The sequence below is a fragment of the Sus scrofa genome, chromosome 14 (assembly GCF_000003025.6).
Source record: "Sus scrofa isolate TJ Tabasco breed Duroc chromosome 14, Sscrofa11.1, whole genome shotgun sequence".
NCBI classification, from domain to species: Eukaryota; Metazoa; Chordata; class Mammalia; order Artiodactyla; family Suidae; genus Sus; species Sus scrofa.
Genome location: NC_010456.5, coordinates 66,913,285 through 66,932,972, shown reverse-complemented (window position 1 = coordinate 66,932,972; position 19,688 = coordinate 66,913,285). Strand labels below are relative to the sequence as shown.

The 19,688-nt window shown below is 37.9% G+C and overlaps 1 protein-coding gene across 18 annotated transcripts in view; it reads left to right on the top strand.

Annotated features, from left to right (window-relative positions):
- Positions 1–19,688, top strand: part of JMJD1C (jumonji domain containing 1C) — a 326,067-nt gene that overhangs the window by 33,939 nt on the left and 272,440 nt on the right. For 2 of the 18 annotated variants that reach the window (XM_021073647.1, XM_021073645.1), the window contains exon 1: positions 12,016–13,015. The exons of 15 other annotated variants lie outside the window; for them this stretch is intronic. In XM_021073647.1, the coding sequence (XP_020929306.1) occupies positions 12,848–13,015 (168 nt within the window). In that variant the 5' untranslated portion in view covers positions 12,016–12,847. Of the gene's footprint in view, positions 1–12,015; positions 13,016–19,688 lie in introns of those variants that run through there. One more of the 18 variants, XM_021073655.1, reaches the window with a different exon arrangement.

Here is a 19,688-nt window from a genome sequence, read left to right as displayed (position 1 = left end):
AAAAACTCACACATTTGGTGTTAGAAGTGTTTGGGGTAAAAATAGCTCAGTTGTGCCCAAAGCTGCCTAAAGTTTGGCCTTGCCCAGCTCCTGCGAGGTAACCTTTAAGCCCTTGGAATGTCTCTCTTGGTAAGTGTCTTTGTTTACTTTGGCCTTTGACCACCTCGGGTTGCCTGTGCTGACGGTGTGGCTAACAGTTTCATGGAAGCCTTGGGCTGTGTGGCATTAGCTCTACCTATACAGGAGCCGGAGACTAAAGTCTGCCATACATACGGTTATCCCTTTCTAGATATTTCATACTTCAAATAACAACACTGGACACTGGTTCTCAGGTGAGCTTACCTGGTTGCCTTTACTCCATGCATGTTATCACATGTTCTTGCTGGGAAAGATAAGCGCTGTCTACACATCTCCACTGGGAGAGGACAACTGGAAGCTTGGTGTCTCCTGGACCCTGGCCTTTGTCTCCTCCTTCCTTTACTGATTTTAATCTGTGTATTTTTCCTGTAATAAACTGTGGCAATGAGTAAAATGGCTCTTTTGAATTTTGTAATTCTAGTGAATCATTGAACCTGAGGGTGGCCCCTGAACTGCAGAGGTTCATTCATAATACTTCATGTGTCACTATTCAGTTCTTTTTTACTATTGAGTAGTGTTCCAAAATTTGTTCAGTCCCCAGTTGAACACTTGTATTTGGCAATTACAAATAAAACTGCTATAAACATTTGAGAACATGTTTTTATGTGAACATGGATTTTTATTTTACTTGAGTGGAAATGCCTGAAAGTGGGATTGCTGGGTTGTATGAGAAGTATATGTTTAACTTCATGAAAAACTACCAAACTGCTTTGCAAAGTGGCTGCACCATTTTGTACTCCTCCCAGCTACCACTGTATGAGAGTTCTAATTGCTCTTTAACCTGCTCAATATTTGGTTTTGCCCTTTTCTTTTGCTTCTAATTTTAGTCATCCTAATAAGTGTGTAATAATATCTCATTGTAGTTTTTCTTTCCATTTCTCTAATAACTAGTGATATTCAGTGCCTTTTCATGTGCTTATTTCCCATTCATATATCTTATTTGATAAACTATCTGTTCAAATTTTTTGCCCATTGAAAACATTTTTAAAATTATTACTGAGTTTTGAGGGTTCTCTAAATATTCTGGATACCAGTCCTTTATCAGATAAATGTCTTGAAAGTATTTTCTCCCAGTCCATGACCTTTAGAGAGGAATTTTTCTTCTTTTTCTTTTTTTTGTGTTTTTGTGTTTTTGTCTTTTTAGGGCCGCACCTGCGGCATATGGAGGTTTCCAGGCTAGGGGTCCAATAAGAGCTGTAGCCACTCCAGTACGCCAGAGCCATCCTTAACCCACTGAGCGAGGCCAGGGATCAAACTTGAGTCCTCATAGATGCTAGTCAGGTTTGCTAACTGCTGAGCCACTACAGGAACTTCAAATTTTTCATTTTAATAATGCTTAATTTTTAATTTTATGAATTTTATGGATTTTTAAGAAATCTTTGTCTAACTTAATTTCATGAAAATTTTCTGTGTTTTCTTCTGAAAGGTTTTTAGATTTTTAAAGTATTTTACACTTAGGGTTATGATTCATTTCAAATTAATTTTAGGATATATTGTGAGAGGTGGATCAAGGTTCTTTTTTTGGTATATGGATGGCATTAGCTCTACCTATACAGGAGCTGGAGACTAAAGTCTGCCATACATATGGTTACCTAATTGTTCTAGCACAGTTTTTTTAAGAGATTACATTTTTTCTTTTTTTGTCTTTTTAGGGCCACACCCGTGGCATAACCCACTAAGTGAGGCCAGGGATCGAACCCGTGTACTCAAGGATGCTAGTCAGGTTCATTAACCACTGACCCACGAGGAAAACTCCAGAATTACATTTTTACCTTTGTCAAAGATCAATTGACTGTAAATGTATGAGTCTATTTTTGGACTCTCTGTTTATTCTATTTGTCTATCTGTTCTTTTGCTGTCATGCTAAATTGATTATAGTATAGTCCTGAAGTAAGTTAGTCTTTCAGTTTTTCCTTTTCAAAATTGTTTTGGTTCCAGTTTGTTCCTGACTGGTTTTAGAAAAAGAAAGAATCATAAAAAAATTTGCTGGTATTTTGAATTTGTAGATCAACTTGGGAAGAATTGGGTCTTCTAATACATGTACACGATATTTATTTCACTTACTTAGGTCTTCTTCATCAATAGTTTGTAGTTTTCAGCATGGAAAGCTTGGACATTATATTTATGTATAATTTTATTTTTTAGGTGTTATTATAAATGGTACTGGTTTTAAATTTGAATTTCTGATTTTCTCTTTCCAGTGTATAGAAATGTAATTGATGTTCCCATGTTGATCTTGTGTCTTGCAACCTTGCTAAACTCATTTATTGGTTCTAGGAGCTTTTTTGAAGATTCCTTGTGATTTTCTATGTATGCAATCATGCCATTTGCAAATAGAGGCAGGCTTATTGCTTCTCTTTACAGTCTATATGCTTTTTTTTTTTTTTTTCCTTGTCTTATTGCACTTTCTAGGATTTCAAACATGTTGTTATTGAATAGACTGGTGAAAACTGATGTCCTTTCCTTATGAATCTTTGGGGGAAAACATTTAGTCTTACTATTAAATATAATGTTAGCAGTAATTCTTTAGTAAATGCATTTTATCAGATTGTATAAATGCCCTTCTATTCCTGATGTGCTGAAATTGTCAGGGATGAGGGTTAGATTTTCTTAAATGCTTAGTTTTTGTGTTTGTTGATGCCATCATACTTTTCTTATTTAGTCTGTTGATTTGATGGATCACACTGGTGGATCTTTCAATATTGAATCAACTTGTGTTCCTGGGATGAACTTATATTGGATGAACTTTTACAAGTTACTGTATTTGGTTTGCTAATATTTTGTTGAGGATTTTTGCATTTATGAGGGATAATGATCTTATAATTTCTTTGTCTGATGTTGGTAATGCTGACCTCGTATAATGAAACTTTCCTTTCTATTCCATTTGTGTAGATTCACCTCCCCTGCTTTTTCCTGTTTAGTTTTAGCTTTGGTAATTTCTGTTAACCTGTCTTCAGGGTTATTGGTTGTTTTCTCAGCTGTGTGTTAAATCTATTGATGAGCCTCAACAACAAAAAAAGCCTCTTAGAGGCTTTTAAAATATTTGTTATTGCAGTTCCCATTTTTAAAATTTCAATTTGACTCTTTAAGCATTTCTACTCAACTCTTGTAGTTTCTACCTCTGACTTGCTATTTGATTATGCATATTATTACCTGCTCCATTTGAGCCTTCATTGTTATTCATAGTTATTTTTAATTCTTTGGCTGATAATTCCAACATTTGAGTTACATGATTCATTTGCTCTTGAGATTTTGTGTGACTTATAATTTGGGAATGGGAGAGAGCAGCATATTACTTTATTTGAAGGAATGGTACAAATGGAAGAACTTAAATAGACATTTTTGTATAACTTATAGGAAAAGTAATGGTAACCCAACATGCATGCACCACGTTGGTGACCAGGGAAGTCATCCCCATGGCTAGGCTTATAATTTTTGATCGAATGCCAGCTACTATTTGCAAAATAATATTGATTGAGGTATATAGTATTTATACCAAGAAGTAGGCATGACTCTTGTTCTGCTGAGCTATTGGCATGGAAGGTCGAATCAGTCTTGCCTGGAGTTGATCAGGATTTATGGGTTTTTTTGTTGTTGTTGCTCTAGTTATACCTTCAGTGCATCATCAGTTTTAAATACTTGCATCATTACTTCATGCTTAAAGTGAGGGTTGATTTGCTAGAAAGTTTTAACTCAATGTTTTTACTCCAACTTTATCTTTAGGTCTTACTTGTATATCTGTGCTTCAGAGAGGTTCTTTCAGTACTCTTTTGTTCCTTCTCTATGAGTAGAGTGCTATTACTTGTTAGTGGGAGCTCATTTGCCTTGTGAGCTAGGGGCCTTGGCACCTTTTTCTTTGTGGTGGTGGCCATGGGGCCTTATTTTTTTGTCCTAGACCAATGTTAATTTTAGACAGACTGTGTTTCCTTCTGTTCTCAGTAATCCTGCTTCTCCCCTGGCAGTAGTAGACCTCTGTTTTTTGGGGCCAGGGTGATTTCCTGTCCCTCTCTCAGGGGTAAATACCACCATCTAATTTGAAGAAATTAGAAAAAGTTGCATCATAAAACTACCAGAAGAAAATATGGAAGAATACCTATGTTTTTTCTAAGCATGACTTAAGGTTGAAACAAAGATTTGAGCATATTTGACTACATAAAAATTTAAAACTTCTGAATATCAAAAAAGTGCAGGTGGGCAAAGATGCATCCATGTAAATTTAGATGTAAAAGCAAATGAAACAATTTACTTTTAGATAATTTTTAATTAGAATAGTTGAAAGGGGGATTTTTTAGCTGTTGTAAACAAAGAAAAATATAAAAGCATTCAAGTTAACGTTTTTCAAAAATATAATGGTTACTTGTAATACAGAGTATCTCAAGAATTCTTCCATTGGAAGTTAGTTTTGCTAGATTATTTTAATATAGTTTTAAGAGCAGATTGGAGAGTAAAGAAGCAATTCTGTAGTGGTGTTTAAAAATTATTGTTTAATTGGGAAGTCTTTTGGTCTGTATTATTAGTTTGTATGTATTAATGATTGATATAGGAGACCTTTGAGATAGAAACTTTCTAGCTAAAAACATTTGTTTTCCTAAGCTAGATTACTTTTGTCAATCCTTTAACATTTTTCAGGTTTGAATTTACCATGTGTCGGGAGAGTATTCTTTGCTGTTGGCTGGATTATTCAGATGCCTTAGAAGCAAATTGTTAGGAACTTCATTATGTGAGCCTCTACTTTTCATGTATGATTCCTGGAGAAGGGAATGGTTTGCCCAAAGTATACAGTAGTTAGAGGTAGAATGACTTAGACTTCCTTGACTCCTGCCCTTTTATTACACTGCATTATGTGACTGCTAATTTCAGGTTTGTTGCATTTGAGCTATCTTAAAATATCCATTTGTAAATGGCTCTATGGAATGGGCATTGATCTATGAAACACTTTTAACCTAAGTGTTTGCATATTTTGTGAAGAAAAGTTGGTTAGCTTTCCTAATATGTCTCTTGACCATTTAATCTTAGATAATATCAGAATGTGCCCTGGAGTAGCAGAATGTTTTGGGGATGTTGATTTGCATTTTAAGTTAACAGTTAAAGTTTTTTTAAAGTCTGTTTTTCATGTATGTCAATTTTGATTTTTTAAGGAAAAATCTTGGGGCCTCCAAATACTGAAGTTCTGTGAACATAGGCTTTGGAATTGGAATACACTTCTATATACTCTTTTCAATTGAATAAATTATGTGTATTAGTGAGGCATGTGTGGAGCCAGAAGACAGTGCTTTCCTCCCTGTAGAGTAATTTGTTTTTATTACATATTTGTTTTGTAGTATGTTATAAATTTCATTATATGTAGTCTTGTGGCTTTTTCTGGAAGTGCCAAAGGAAAAAAAAATGACTAAATATTTCCTGTATTTCACCATTAGGTCTTATTTCGTTTTGGTTTTGATTCTTTGAAGCCAGATACCATTAATTTAAGAAATGTGCCTCAGAGCTGTGTATACTTGATCATAAAATTCCTTCTTTTTGTAGTATCTAGCATCATCTATGGGGAAAAACATCAGTGGAGTATAGATAGCATGCTAAGATTTTGAGTCATTATAACCTTTTTTTTTTTTTGGTCTTTTGTCCTTTTAGGGCTGCACTGTGGTATATGGAGGTTCTGAGGCTAGGGGTCTGATTGGAGCTGTTGCTGCCAATCTACACCAGAGCCACAGTAACACCAGATCCGAGCCACGTCTGCGACGTCCACCACAGCTTACCGCAACGGTGGATCCTCAACCCACTGAGCAAGGCCAGGGATTGAACCCAGAACCTCATGGTTCCCAGTTGTATTTGTTTCCGCTGTGCCACAACAGGAACTCCCATTATAACTTTTTAGCTTAGATTTTACTTTGACTTTCCCTCATGTTTAGCTTTATTTTTATTTTTATTATTTTTATTTTTTTAAGGCCACACCCGAGGCACATGGAGGTTCCCAGGTTAGGGGTTGAATTGGAGCCACAGCTACAGCAACGCCAGATCCAAGCTGTGTCTTTGACCTATACCACAGCTCACGCTAATGCTGATCCTTAACCCACTGAGCGAGGCCAGGGATTGAACCTGCAGCTTTATCGATACAAGTCAGATTCGTTTCCACTGAGCCACGAGGGAAAATCCCCTCATGTGTAGTTTTAAATACAAGTATAGAGGCTCTTTTCCTTAATTAACTTTCATGGCTGTAAACAGAGCCATTCTTTGGGACTTGTAGCTTTGCCACTACTGATACGTGGCAATGGTGAAGGCTTGTGAGAATTATAGGAAGATCACTCTTGAGGAACCTAATGTGTTCATAAGTAAAGGAGCTAATGTAACAATTGAAGATGCAAAGTGCAAGGTGCCATCTAGCATATTTTAATGCTAGTTAATAGTGGAAGCATTTATTTTATTTTATTTTTAGGGCTGCACCCGTGGCAAATGGAAATTCTGAGGCTAGGAGTTGAATCGGAGCTACAGCTGCCAGCCTGCGCCACAGCCATAGGAGTGTCAGATCCCAGCTGAATCTGCAGCCTACACCACAGCTCAGGGCAATGCCGGATCCCCGACCCACTGAGCAAGGCCAGGAATTGAACCCACATCCTCATGGATCCTCGTGGGGATCATTAACTGCCACGAAGGGAACTCTAATAGTGGAAGCATTTATGAAAGGGATGATGAATAAACAAAAAATGCTCTAGGACACCCTGTTAAGACTCTTGTTGTATGCTCAATTGCCACTTTTCAATTCTTTTTTTCTTGTAGTTCCTCATTCAACAGAGTAGGAAATTTCCAGTGCTACTGTGTTCATTCTTTCTAAATTAAAAATAAATTATCATGAAAAATCAGATTTAAAGTCTCATTTTTAATAGTAAAATGGTGAAGGGAAGTGGTACATTCTTGTGCATCCAGAGTTTAAATTGGAAAGTAGGTAACAGATATGGAGGCCCAGTAGAGATCTCTTCTCTCTCCTTACTTCCTTTTTACTTTTTTTTCTCTCTTGCTCCTTCCACATGGCATCAAGAAGACAGAAAGTTTTGCTTGTATGTTAGTCCATCAAAGACATTATTTGAGACTGTTCTCTTTACAATACTAAGAATAGACTGGTTATTTTACATACATACATTATAGGATCATTTTGGGGTTTGCATTAAATTGGTAGTTTGGTAACAAAATGAAAGTTTTTCTGGAGAGTTGTAACCTTTTATCTCATCTCTTCTTTAAAAATTATACCCAGGAGCCGTCTTGCTTTTCTGGTGAAGCTCAAGTTTTATGAGGGCTTTAAAGTTGTGCTTCTGTGCCAGGTACATGAGAGGAGAGAAATTATGTAATGAAATGAGGTGATATATGTAAGACACATTGTAAATTCCTCTTAGTTGGGTTGGATTTAGAAAATGGTCCATTTTTGCTTTGTTTATTCATTAATTCAGTAACACGTATTGAGTATCTACTTTCACAAGTCTCAGTGGATGCTGGGAGTATTGTTATGAACAAAATACATTGTCCTTGCTTTTATGGAGTTTATAGTCTTCCAAGGGAAAGAAATATAATCATTTATACAATAAATGTTATAAATATAGTTGTGATAAGTACTAAGACAAATGGGAAATGTTTTGAAAATCCATAATTGGGAGGTGGTTTCCTTGAGGAAGTTACGTTGAGTTGCTTTATCATTACCATAAACATGATTGAGTAGTTCAGTCTAAATAAGTGCTTAGGGAAATACCTAAATAAAAACTACTTAGGGTCTAATTATAAGCATGGCAACAAATTTCTATTCCATTTTGTTCTTGGTCTTCTCTTTGTATAATTCACTTGAAACTCTTGGCTTTCTTCAAGACAGGAGACGCATAGTAAGCGCTAAATAAACAAATCAATTATGGATAATCTGTGTTAATAAGAAAACAATTTGGTAACTGACTTTCATGTTTCTTTTAAGTTACTTTTTAGCATAGTGCAGGGGCTTGAAAATCATAAAGTCCAGTTTTGAATTTTAGTATTTTAAGCAGATAACCAAACTTCTAAACCTCATTTTCTTCATCTTTAAATTAAAGTGAGATTACATGTGTAATTTACTTAGCATAGTATCTGACACATAGTAAGTGTTCCATAAATGGTGACTAATGTTATTATAAGATACAGATCTTCCTCAGTTTACCATAGGATTACCTCTAGATAAACCCATCATAAAGTATCCTAAGTTGAAAATGTGTTTAATACATTCAATTTACTGGACATCATAGCTTAGCCTAGCCTACCTTTCGCATGCTCAGAACACTTACACTAGCCTACAGTTGGGCAAAATCATCTAACACATAGCATGTTTTATGATGAAGTATTGCATTCTCGGGTAATCTATTGAATACTGTACTGAAAGTGAAAAACAAAATGGTTGTATGAGTACATAAAGGGTATTAATATATATCAACTGTTAGCCCTTATGGCTTAACTGGGAGCTGCAGCTTGTTGCCACTGCCCAGAATCAAGAGAAAGTATTGTGTACTACCCTTACTAGCCTGGGAAAAGATCAAAATTCAGAATTTGAAGTATGATTTCCACTGAACGCACATTGCTTTCACACTGTCCTGAAGTTGAAAAATCCTAGGTCAAACCATTGTTAAGTTGTGGACTGTCTGAACGTGCACTTTTTAAAAAATCTATTTATCTGTGATGTTTAAAACGGAGCTGTGGGAGTTCCCTGGTGGCCTAGTGGTTAAGGATTCAACATTGTCACATCTGTGGCTCAGTTGTCTCTGCTGTGGCTCTGGTTTGATCCCTGGCCCAGGAACTTCTATAAGCCATGGGCATGGCCAAAAAAAAAAAAAAAAAAAAAACCTAAAAAAATGAGATAAGGTAGGTAGCTGCTGTGACACAGAATACCTGTATATGCTAGAATAGATAATTGGCACTTGCTGTATTTCAAAAAATAAAAAAATTGATAAGTAAAAAATTGGTAACTAGTCAGATGTTTATGAAACTAAACTTCATAATCTACTAATCAAGTAAACTTTATAAATAAATTTTTGTGGATTAAAAAAAATAATCCTCCAGTGTGTCTTTTATATAGATTAATATATTTGATGTTCAAGGTTTGCCTGAATTGATCTGTGTGTGTTGGTGGAGGGATACATTTAATGTACATATTTGGATTTGGGGATGGAAAGAGTTAGAAGATCTAGTCTATAATCCTAAATTATCAGCTTCTGTAAACTTAGTCATTTTAAATACTTCCTTGTCACTCTCTTTACCTATATAGTAAAAAGTACTATTATCTCTTTTCTTTGCATTCTACTAGTATTGGCATTTTCTGTGCATCTTTATGAAAGTAAAGGATGTATGGAACTACTTGAACAAATATTCTAAAGTTTTAAATCTTTAAAATTTATTGGAGTTCCCGTCATGGCGCAGTGGTTAACGAATCTGACTAGGAACCATGAGGTTGAGGGTTCAATCTCTGCCCTTGCTCAGTGGGTTAAGGATCCAGCGTTGCCGTGAGCTGGGTGTAGGTTACAGATGCGGCTCGGATCCCATGTTGCTGTGGCTCTGGCGTAGGCCGGTGGCTACAGCTCCAATTAGACCCCTAGCCTGGGAACCTCCATATGCCGTGGGTGCAACCCTAGAAAAGACAAAAAAAAAATTTTTTTTTATTTAAAAGTAATTCCATATTATTTTCTTTTTCCTTCTTTTTTTTTTTTTTTCTGGGCTGCAAATTCCCGGGCTAGGGGGTCAAATCAGAGTTGCAGCTGCTGGTCTGCACCACAGCCACGGCAGGGCCAGATCCAAGTCTGCAACATATACCTTATTAGCTCATGGCAACACTGGATCCTTAACCCCACTGATGGGGGCTAGGGATAGAACCTGTGTCCTCAAGGATACTAGTTGGGTTCCTTACTGCTGAGCCACAATGGGAACTCCTAATTCCATATTATTTACAGTTATGATTTATTGGCCAAAATGTAAATACAGTTGACTTTTGAACAGTTTGGGGGGATTAAGGTTGCCAGCCCCCAGTGCTGTAGAAAATTGGAGTATAACTTCTTAGTTGGCCTTCGGTATCAGAGATTCTGCATCTGTGGATCTAACCAACTGGATGGTGTAGTACTATAGGAGTATTTATTGAAAAAAAAACCTTTGTGTAAGTGGACCCACGTTCAATCCTATGTTGTTTAAGGGTCCATAGTATGCCCTGAAACAAAGCAAAAAATTCCAGTAAACAAACAATAATCTTGCAAGGCCTTTCTATTTTGCTTTTTAAAAAATGCTTTCAAGTTTCTCCAAAAGCAAAATATCCAAAAAGTAATTCATTCGGGGTGATGCGTGTAGTGGGTAAACTGTAGGCACTAGATATAGTCAAGGGATTCATAGACTGCTGTCTGGAATGTAGTACGAAAAATCGAAGATATTTGATTGAAATTGTTATGAGGATATATTGTATTCTGAAAAATATTTCTGCACTTAAAATGTTTTGACTGATTTGATGGATTTACTTTTAAGAGCACGTGTAAGAATAGCATTCCACATGGAGAGAGGGCTCCTAGGGGTCTATTTAGAGGAGTTTGCCTACCAAATTAAAATCAGAGGGAACTTTTATGTAAGGCAGCCTGACAACCTATACTCTAAAAATATAATCAAGTGAGTGTTATTTATGTGATAATAGTGTCATTTGCATCTCTTCTCAGATGACTTTATTTATATTTTCTCACTTTCTCTTACAATATCACTGAGATTAGGAAGCAAGACATTTCTTTTTTAACAGTTGTGTCATGCCAAAAATCACAAAGCAAATCATAATTTGATATGAAAGTGTAGATTTTCTTACTCTGTTTCTTCTGATTCTACATGCTAGATTAATTTTACCAGTTTATTTTACTGGCTCCTTAATCCAAGTTGAGACTTTAGAAATCTTTGTAGTTCTCAAGGCGATTTGCTAAGTATTACACAGTAGGTACTAAGAGAGTGGCTTGGAAGTAAAATTGCACAAGTAAAATTAAATTTTTCTCTCAACTTGCTAATGTCCATTTCTGGACATGGTTTTAACCTTTGTTTATCTGTTGCTGTTCTATGTTTGGTCTTCAGATTAGCAAAATTAGACTGTAATTATTAACATCTGACTTCCTTGTAATTTTGGTTTCTAACCTATTAGTGGCCATAGTATTTTCCACTTAAAACAACACAGCTTGGGTGTTCTAAGAAAGCAGGTAAAAGCCTTATGTCTATTTTAAATATTAAGATTTCTAGTGTAAATTCTTTAAAAAGATAACTTTTGGGGGGATAGAGGTTTAGAAAAATCTTTAAGAAACAAATTTAGAATGCTTTTATTGGCCTAGAAGAATTTTTTGAATTGATACAATACTAGTGGTCCCGAAAAACCACAGCTGGGACTTTAAAAACCCTATGAAGTATAAATGAACTCGAACTTGTCACGGACATCTATAGAGGAGGTTCGGTTTAGAAGAATTCAAAGGTTAGATCATAGAAGGGGTAATTGTTCCAAGTTGGAGATCTGTACGTGTATGGGTTACAAAGTCCTGTCGTGATTGGATGGGAAGTAAACATAATTTATTTTCCTGAACTGTGATTGGCTAAGATCCTTTTCTTTTCCACGGTATTTTCTAACAACTGAATCCGGAGCCTTTCCCTGTTTTTATTATCTGATCAGTGAGTTTGGGGTTATGTACTAGTACTAAAAGTTCTCAAATTGGCGCAGAAACTGAATTTTAAGATTGTTGACCAAAGCCCTCAGCCTGTTGTTTGGCTTTGTTTAACCGAGCAGTAGCAAGGTGTAAATCTCTCAATAGCTCAAACGCTTAATTAGAATCGCCCAAAACGGGAAGAATGAAGGATGACGTTGCTTTCTTCGTTTTCATGTAAAGCGATGGACTCAAGTTCTGCAGTGACTGAGGTCTGTGGGCTTAGTTTTCAGTTCAAAGTGTTCTGCTTTGCTGCTGGGACTACAAGAATTCGGGCAGAATTCTGGCTAACTCAGACTGCAGGCGCCATATATTGTGAAAAACATCACTCTGGAGATGCGGATTTTAACCTAGAGTTTGTTTTGTGATCCAAAGTGGATCCGGAGTGCAACCAGCGCACTTCGCTTTCGCCTCGCCCCACTTCCCGAGGGAGTGACGAGTAGAGAGGTGGTCCTCACACAGTCTAATAGTGTTTCCGAAGGAGTGCATTCCCTTCTGCCGCCCCACTCCTTGTTTTTCATCCTCGCTGGTCCCGCAGCCACCGCTGCGGCGGCGGGCACTATTTTCCGTCTGCGGTGGTTCCTCCGACCCTCTCCCGCGGCGCCCTCCCCCAGCCCGCGCCGGCGGAAGGAGACGCGCGGCGCGATCGCAGCCACGCTGGTGGATGGGGAGGCGGAGTAGTACTGGCCGCGGCGCGGTAGCGGCAGCGGCCAGAACTGCCTCTGACTCTCCGACGGTCGTGTGTAAATTTGTCAGTTTTTGTTTTCTTTTTTCTGTGGAACTGCAGCCTGAGGCTGCAAGTCGAGGAGTCCAGGAGAGTATTAAGGACTGAGACTGAGGTCGCTCTGCCCTTCTGTGGGCAGAGCGTCCGGAGCGCCCCCGAGTCCACTCTCACTCGCGGGGCCACCGCTGTCCCCAGGTCCTCTATCCTCAGCATGGGCGGCCGGTAGGAAGGGGATTTCGTTGGTTCCCTCGCAGCTGAGGAGGCAGCAGCTGTTCCTGCGGTGACGGCTATGGCGGTGGAGACGCGGCCGGAACTGGTGGGGAAGCGGTTTCTGTGCGTGGCGGTCGGCGAAGAGGTGCAGCCAGAGCGCAGGCAGAGCGGACGCTGCTGGCGGGGCTGGCGAGCTGGGGTCATCCGAGCTGTGTCACATAGGGACAGCCGCAATCCCGACCTGGCGGTAAGAGAGCGAACGTCCCTCTGCCTCACCCCCGCCCCCACCCCAGCCTCGCAGCCGCACCTAGTGGAGTTACCTCTGGCACCTGGCTCTTCTCGCCCAACTGGCGTCACGCCCCTCTTCTGTGCTCTGGGCGGGTTTGCCTACAACCCCAGCCAGAGTTGCCGCCTCCCCGCGAGTAGCTTCCCCCGCAGGGGTGACCAAGCGGGACTCCCCAGTGGCCGCTCGGCCCCCTTGCTGCTCTCTGGGAGGGGTTCGGCCGCGGCTTCTGCGGCGTCCCGGCTGCTGTGGGGACCTCGCGGAAAGGCGGGGCTCCTAGCCCGGCGCCGCGCGGGCAGGGGGGGGTGGGGGCGGGCCGCTTGCGGCGGGAGGGGGCCAGCTTCACTAGCTTCTGTTTGCCAAAGTCTTAATAGTGCGGGGGTTGGAGACTTAAAACTTATCCTGTAAGGTTGCTGAAGGGAAGGGAGAAAAGGAAGGAGACAGGTCTCTGGATTTAACAGTCAGTCCTGGGATTCTTGTGTGTTTTCGAGGCAAAGGCCCTGGCAGTGGCCGTGCCCTGATTCAACCTTTTTCTACAGTGGATGCTTGGATTTCTAACCGGAAACGATGAAAATGAAAATTTTTGGTTTGGAGGGCCTTGGAAATTAATACTTCTTTCCTCCTCTCTCGCTCTCTCTCCCCTTTCCCTTCCGTTTATTTTCTATGGCGTTGTGTTGGGTTTATTTTTTTGTCAGAATAGTGCCTTAAAGTCGTCTGTTCCTGTGTTTAAATAATTTTAAATCAAACAAATACTGTAAATTAAAACGCGAAAGGCTCCCTCAGAACCTTAAAGTATCTTTTGTCTTTCTTACTTTTCCTTACACTGCCAATATTTCAGTATTGTGGGAATGTGCAAGATTTCGAGATGAGATAATGCTCTGTTAATGTTTGAGTAACATTATCACTGAGGGACAGGTTGGAATCAAGAAGCCGATTAGAGTTGACATTGACTAGACTTTGAGAGGTTGATTTATGAATACATAATCCATGATACTTATTGGCAATACCCTGGGCCATTTAATTTTTCACTGAAAATTTTAAACTTGAGAATATTTTTTCCTTTTGTTTATGTGCAGGTTTACAATTCCAAATTAATATCTATACATATTTAATACTTGGAGTTTTTGAGCGTGTTTTTGTGAATTCTGGTTTCATAATGGTAGTCAGTGATATGGTTTCATGCAGCATGTATTAATGTCGATGTGATATTGCAAAATAGGTTTGTTTTGTTTATAGCTATTTCTAATAGGAAATATTGCAAAATAGAGGTAATTGTGAAGATTCTGGTTGGTTATACTTGTTGAAAATAACAAAAAATCTTCCTTCAAAAACATTTCTTAATGGTTCTATAAATTGTAGCAATTGAATAACTGTAAAAAGCCTGGCCTGGTTTTATTTTTCTTCCTTCTACTCTGATGTGAAATTGTCTTGGCTTTTATGTGGAATATAGTTGGACTATGGCTTAACATTTTAAAATTGTTTCAGACAAACCTGAAATGATATTTTGTGTTTTCCATAGTATTCATTTTAGTAGATAGTTGAAAATTGGGAAATAGTTTAAACTGTGAATATTATTGGTGATAGTCAAGTTTTCAAAATTAAAAATGTTAACTTTCTCGCATGGAAATTTAAACGATATAAAGAGGGGGTTTATACATATCAGGTGTGAAAAAACCAAGATACTAAACTGGGTATTTAAAATGAAAAGTGTGGCGTTCCCTTCGTGGCTCAGCTGAAACGAATCCAGCTGGAATCCATGAGGATGCAGGTTTGATTCCTGGACTTACCCAGTGGGTGGCGGATCCAGCGTTGCTGTGAGGTAGGTTGCAGACAGGGCTCCGATCCCGCCATTTTTGTGGCTGTGGCAGGGGCGGCAGCTGTAGCTCCAATTCGACCCCTAGCCTGGGAACTTCCACATGCCATGGGTGTGACCCTGAAAAGCAAAATAAATAAATAAATACATAAATAAAATGAAAAGTGTGTGTGGATGGAGGGAATCAACTGGAAAGAACAAAAAGGAGTTTTCTTGGATGATGGAAATATTTTTAATCTTTACTGTTGATTACATGGATCTTTAACATACATCAGAAATCAATTGAATTGTGCACCTAATATCTGCATTTCAGTGTATGCAAATTTTACCTAAAAAATGTGGGGTTTTTTTGTTTGTTTGTTTGTTTGTCTTTTTGCCTTTTCAAGGGCCGCTCCTGTGGCATATGGAGATTCCCAGGCTAGGGGTCCAATCAGAGCTGTAGCTGCTGGCCTATACCAGAGCCACAGCAACACCAGATCCGAGCCACGTCTGCAACCTATACCACAGCTCACGGCAACGCCGGATCCTTAACCCACTGAGCAAGGCCAGGGATTGAACCTGAAACCTCATGGTTCCTAGTCGGATTCGTTAACCACTGTACCACGACGGGAACTCCCCCTTTTTTTTTTTTGGTCTAAAAAATGTGTTTTGAACCATAACTAGGTGAACCTCCAACAGTTTTCCCTTAATAATCATTACTTCAAAAATGTATTACTGTATAATCTGAGTTTTTTAGCTTAGAACCTACAGATATAGTTATTCTCAAGCTTTCTTATATTCATATTTCTTTCTTTAAACATTCATATTTCCTAAATTAAGTTAAACTTGGAACAGTTTAGCATCACCAATGTATAATTCCCCTTGTAGACTTTTGTTACTGAAGAATAAAGTCCCAAAGAACTTGATCACTTATGTGAAAAATGGTGGTAAATAGTCTATTTTTGTAGTGATTTTTTTTTAAGCTACAAATACATGTAACTTAAAACCTGCAAATTCATTAGGAATCTTGACTGTGTTCATATTTATGGCACATGATTTGGAAGGATAAGTACCGGAACTTGAAAGTACTTTAGTGAATACTTAGTCTCAAAAGTTAACCAGTTATTCTTATTTTTGGTCTCATATATTAAGGAAGCCCTATGTGCATTAATTTCGTATCACTTAACTGTCACAACCTTGATGATTTAAATAATACAAGTTGATTTTTTTTTTTTTTAATTTTATGGCTGCCCTCATGGCATACATAAGTTCCCAGACCAAAGATAGAATCTGAGCCACAATTGCAACCTATGTGGCAGCTGTGGCAATGGGGATCCTTTAACCCACTGTGTGCAGACTGGGATTGAATCCTTGCATCTGCAGCTACCTGAGCCACTGCAGATGGATTCTTCACCCACTGTGCTACAGTAGGAACTCAAATTGATTACTGGAGATGACAAGTCTAACATATGGGTCTCTTTGGACTAAAATCAAGGTGTGATTAGAAGTGTTCTTTTCAGGAGGCTCTAGGGGGGGATGTATGTCTTTTTGTTTCCTCGTTTTTAGAAGCATCACACATTCCTTGGCTCATGGTCCTCTTCCTTCTTAAAAGCCAGCAGAGTAACTCTGTTTTTCTCTTGTCACATTGCCCTCTTGATTCTCCTGCTTCTTCCCCTTTCACAATCAATCCAGCCTGAGCCACAGCAGTAACAGCACTGGATCCTTAACTTGTTGAGCCACAGGAACTCCACCTTTCACTTTTAGGAGACCTTGTGATTATTGGGCCCACCCAGTTAATCCAGGAGAATCTCCTCAACTGCTAATTAATTCCGTCTGAACTTTAATTCTCCTTTGTCATGGGGTGTAACATAGTTACAGGATTTATGGATTAGGACATGAACATCTTTGGGGTGGCATTTATTCTGCCCACCAGACCATGGTAGCAAAACTGTTCCTTTATAATGTGAACATAAATGATTTGATACAAATTAAGGCTAAAATTAATTGTGTTTTTTCATACTGGAAGTTTTAGTGATCTCATAAGTAAATGAGGTTAAATCATGGAATTTTTACTCAACTATGCTTGGATAACTTAACGTGAAAACGTTCTGGGTTATGTTGCAATTACATTAACCAAAAGAGACTCTCTGAACGTTTTTATTGAGGAGGACCAAATTGTTGAAGAAATCGAAATACATAAAATACATTGTGAGCTCTCAGCATGTTGAGTTCTTTTTTTAGCTACATTATTTAGAAAGTTTCTTGGCCTTTATACATGTTGAACACTTATAACTGCCCTACTTTTTGAGGAACTTTTTAAGATTAATGGTGTTAAGTAGGGAAGGCTGAGGGTTGAGAAGTAGTGTTGAATAATACCAATCTTGAATAATATTGTTATACTGATTAAAGAGCAAAAATTGATTTACTCTTTGCTCAGTTTATTTCCCTTACATGACTTAACAGCCATTTATTTCTTACTTATTTATCCATCCATTTAGGCACTTACATACCTACCTTCCCTTGAAATTTAATAGGATTTCATCATTGTTTCAAGCTATCCCTGTCTAAAGTGAATATTTAAAAAAAAAAAATCAGGTTTTTTCAATAACCAAAAGGAACAAACAAATCGTATTTTGTTTCATAAACCAAACATATAATTTGCTTGCATTTGGTGAAATTTTCTGATGGTCGCTTAGTGAGAAATAGCTAACCTTGGAGTACAGATTTGACCTATTCTCAACTGAACTACCTGCAGTTACCTTGCAGGTCTTATGTGTCCTACATGTAAGTAAGATATATATATTTAGGAGCTCAAAGTGATTTCTGATCATTTGTTTCTAAAGAGGCCTGAAATTTCCATTTTAGTTCTGCATTTTTCTGCTTAGCTGGCTCTTTTAAGTTTCATATTGAGTTGATAACATTTGATTCCTTTATAAGTTTTGTTAAGATACTTTTTTAGGTAAGGCAAGTTTATGTCATGGTGTTGCAGTATTGCTAATGGTAATTTCTGGTCTAGGCACACAGTGTTTAATGAATAAATGATGATTTTTACTTCATTTTTACTTCAGCTCAGTATGACCTGGATGAGGTAACCGTAGGAAAAGTTTGTTTAGCTGGTAGTTAGCCTTTTATGTCTGATTTGAATACTTACACTGTTTTTTTTGCCCTCTCTTTGTGTTATTGGTCCTAAAGATAGAAGATGAGTGTGTAAACTTTCCCTGTGGTGGCACATAACTTGAGCAGTTGTAACCACTAGCTGGTTTTAAAAGAAGATAATCACCCAGTAAATGGTGTGAATTGTATGTTTTTGTGTATAATTAAGTAAAGAAAGTGTCCCCCCCCCTTTTGACCTGTTGTAGATATATTGTGGCACATATTTTGATGCCGTTAATTAATTATTTTTGGCTGCACCTGAAGCATGTGTAAGTTCCCAGGCCAGGGATTGAACCTTCGCCATAGCAGCAACCCGAGGTGCCACATTGACAACGCCAGATCCTTAACCTCCTGAGGCACAAGAGAACTCCTATGCCATTAATTTAAAATAGAGAATTTTTTCATTGATCAGGGTGATTGGACTGAAGACATTTTACTGTGAGAATTCTTAGTTTTATATAGGAATGACATTACATTTAAAAGTAAAAATGTCTAGCTATTTCAGTATAACTGAAAGTATGTAGGCTGTTTTCCTAGGTATTACTTTTTGACAATTTTAAGTTATGTGCAAAGAATGGCATCAGCTTTCAAACTCATAATTTACTTATTTTCTTTCTCCTTTACATATTTATGTAGTACTTAGCATTTACTTAGATGTTTAATAAATGTTAATTGAATGTCAGATAAAATGAGTATCATAAATGTCTTACATACTTGAATCCATACCAAACATCTTAATTTTATCTATTATTACTCTTTATAAAATTAAATTTTATTGAAGTATAGTTGATTTATAGTGTTGTATTTGTTTCAGGTTATAGCAACGTGATTCAGTTACACATATACATAGATCCATTCCTTTTCATATTCTTTCCCTATGTAAGTCACTACAGAGTATTGAGTAGATTTCCCTGTACTACACTGTAGGTCCTTGTTACTCATCCATTCCATATATAGTAGTGTGTATATATATCAGTCCCAACCTTCCATTTTTATATCCCCCCCCCAACATTTTCCCTTTGATGACCATAGGTTTGGTTTTGAAATCTTTTGAGTCTGATTCATATTTATTAGAGTCCACATATTTATTAATTTAATATTTAGTCTTAACTTTGAATCTCATTTTTATTTTTTTGCCACATCCACAGCATGTGAAAGTTCATGGGTCAGGGGTCAAACCCGAGCCATAGCAGCGACCTGGGCTGGTGTAGTGACAGTGCCAGATCCTTAACTCACTACACCACAAGAGAACTCCTGATTCTTTGTTGTGTGGGATTGTGTGCCTTGTGTGGTTTGACTAAAGGCTGGGCTGTGGTATTCCCAGGCCAGTTAGGGAATTGAACTCCTCTGGTAATGTTGGTGGCACAGGCCCTAAATCAGAATGAAACCATTGGATATAGTGTGGCTGTAAGTCTGTAATTGCCACAGCCAATTTCCTGCTTTAAGGTAAATTAATTTGAGGATAACGCTAGCTAGAGGCTAATAGAATTGAAAAGGAAACAGAAGAAATATGGCTGATCAAATTGTTTTCTGAGACCAAAATACCTCCATGAATTTTTCACTTATGAGATTTTTCATTACAGAAGGATAAATTTACTTCATATCTGTTTTCGTTCGTTTTTCTTTTCTTTGGAAACAAAAGCATGTTAATTGATACACATGGTGGTATTTTATTTCCTTTTTGTTTTTTTG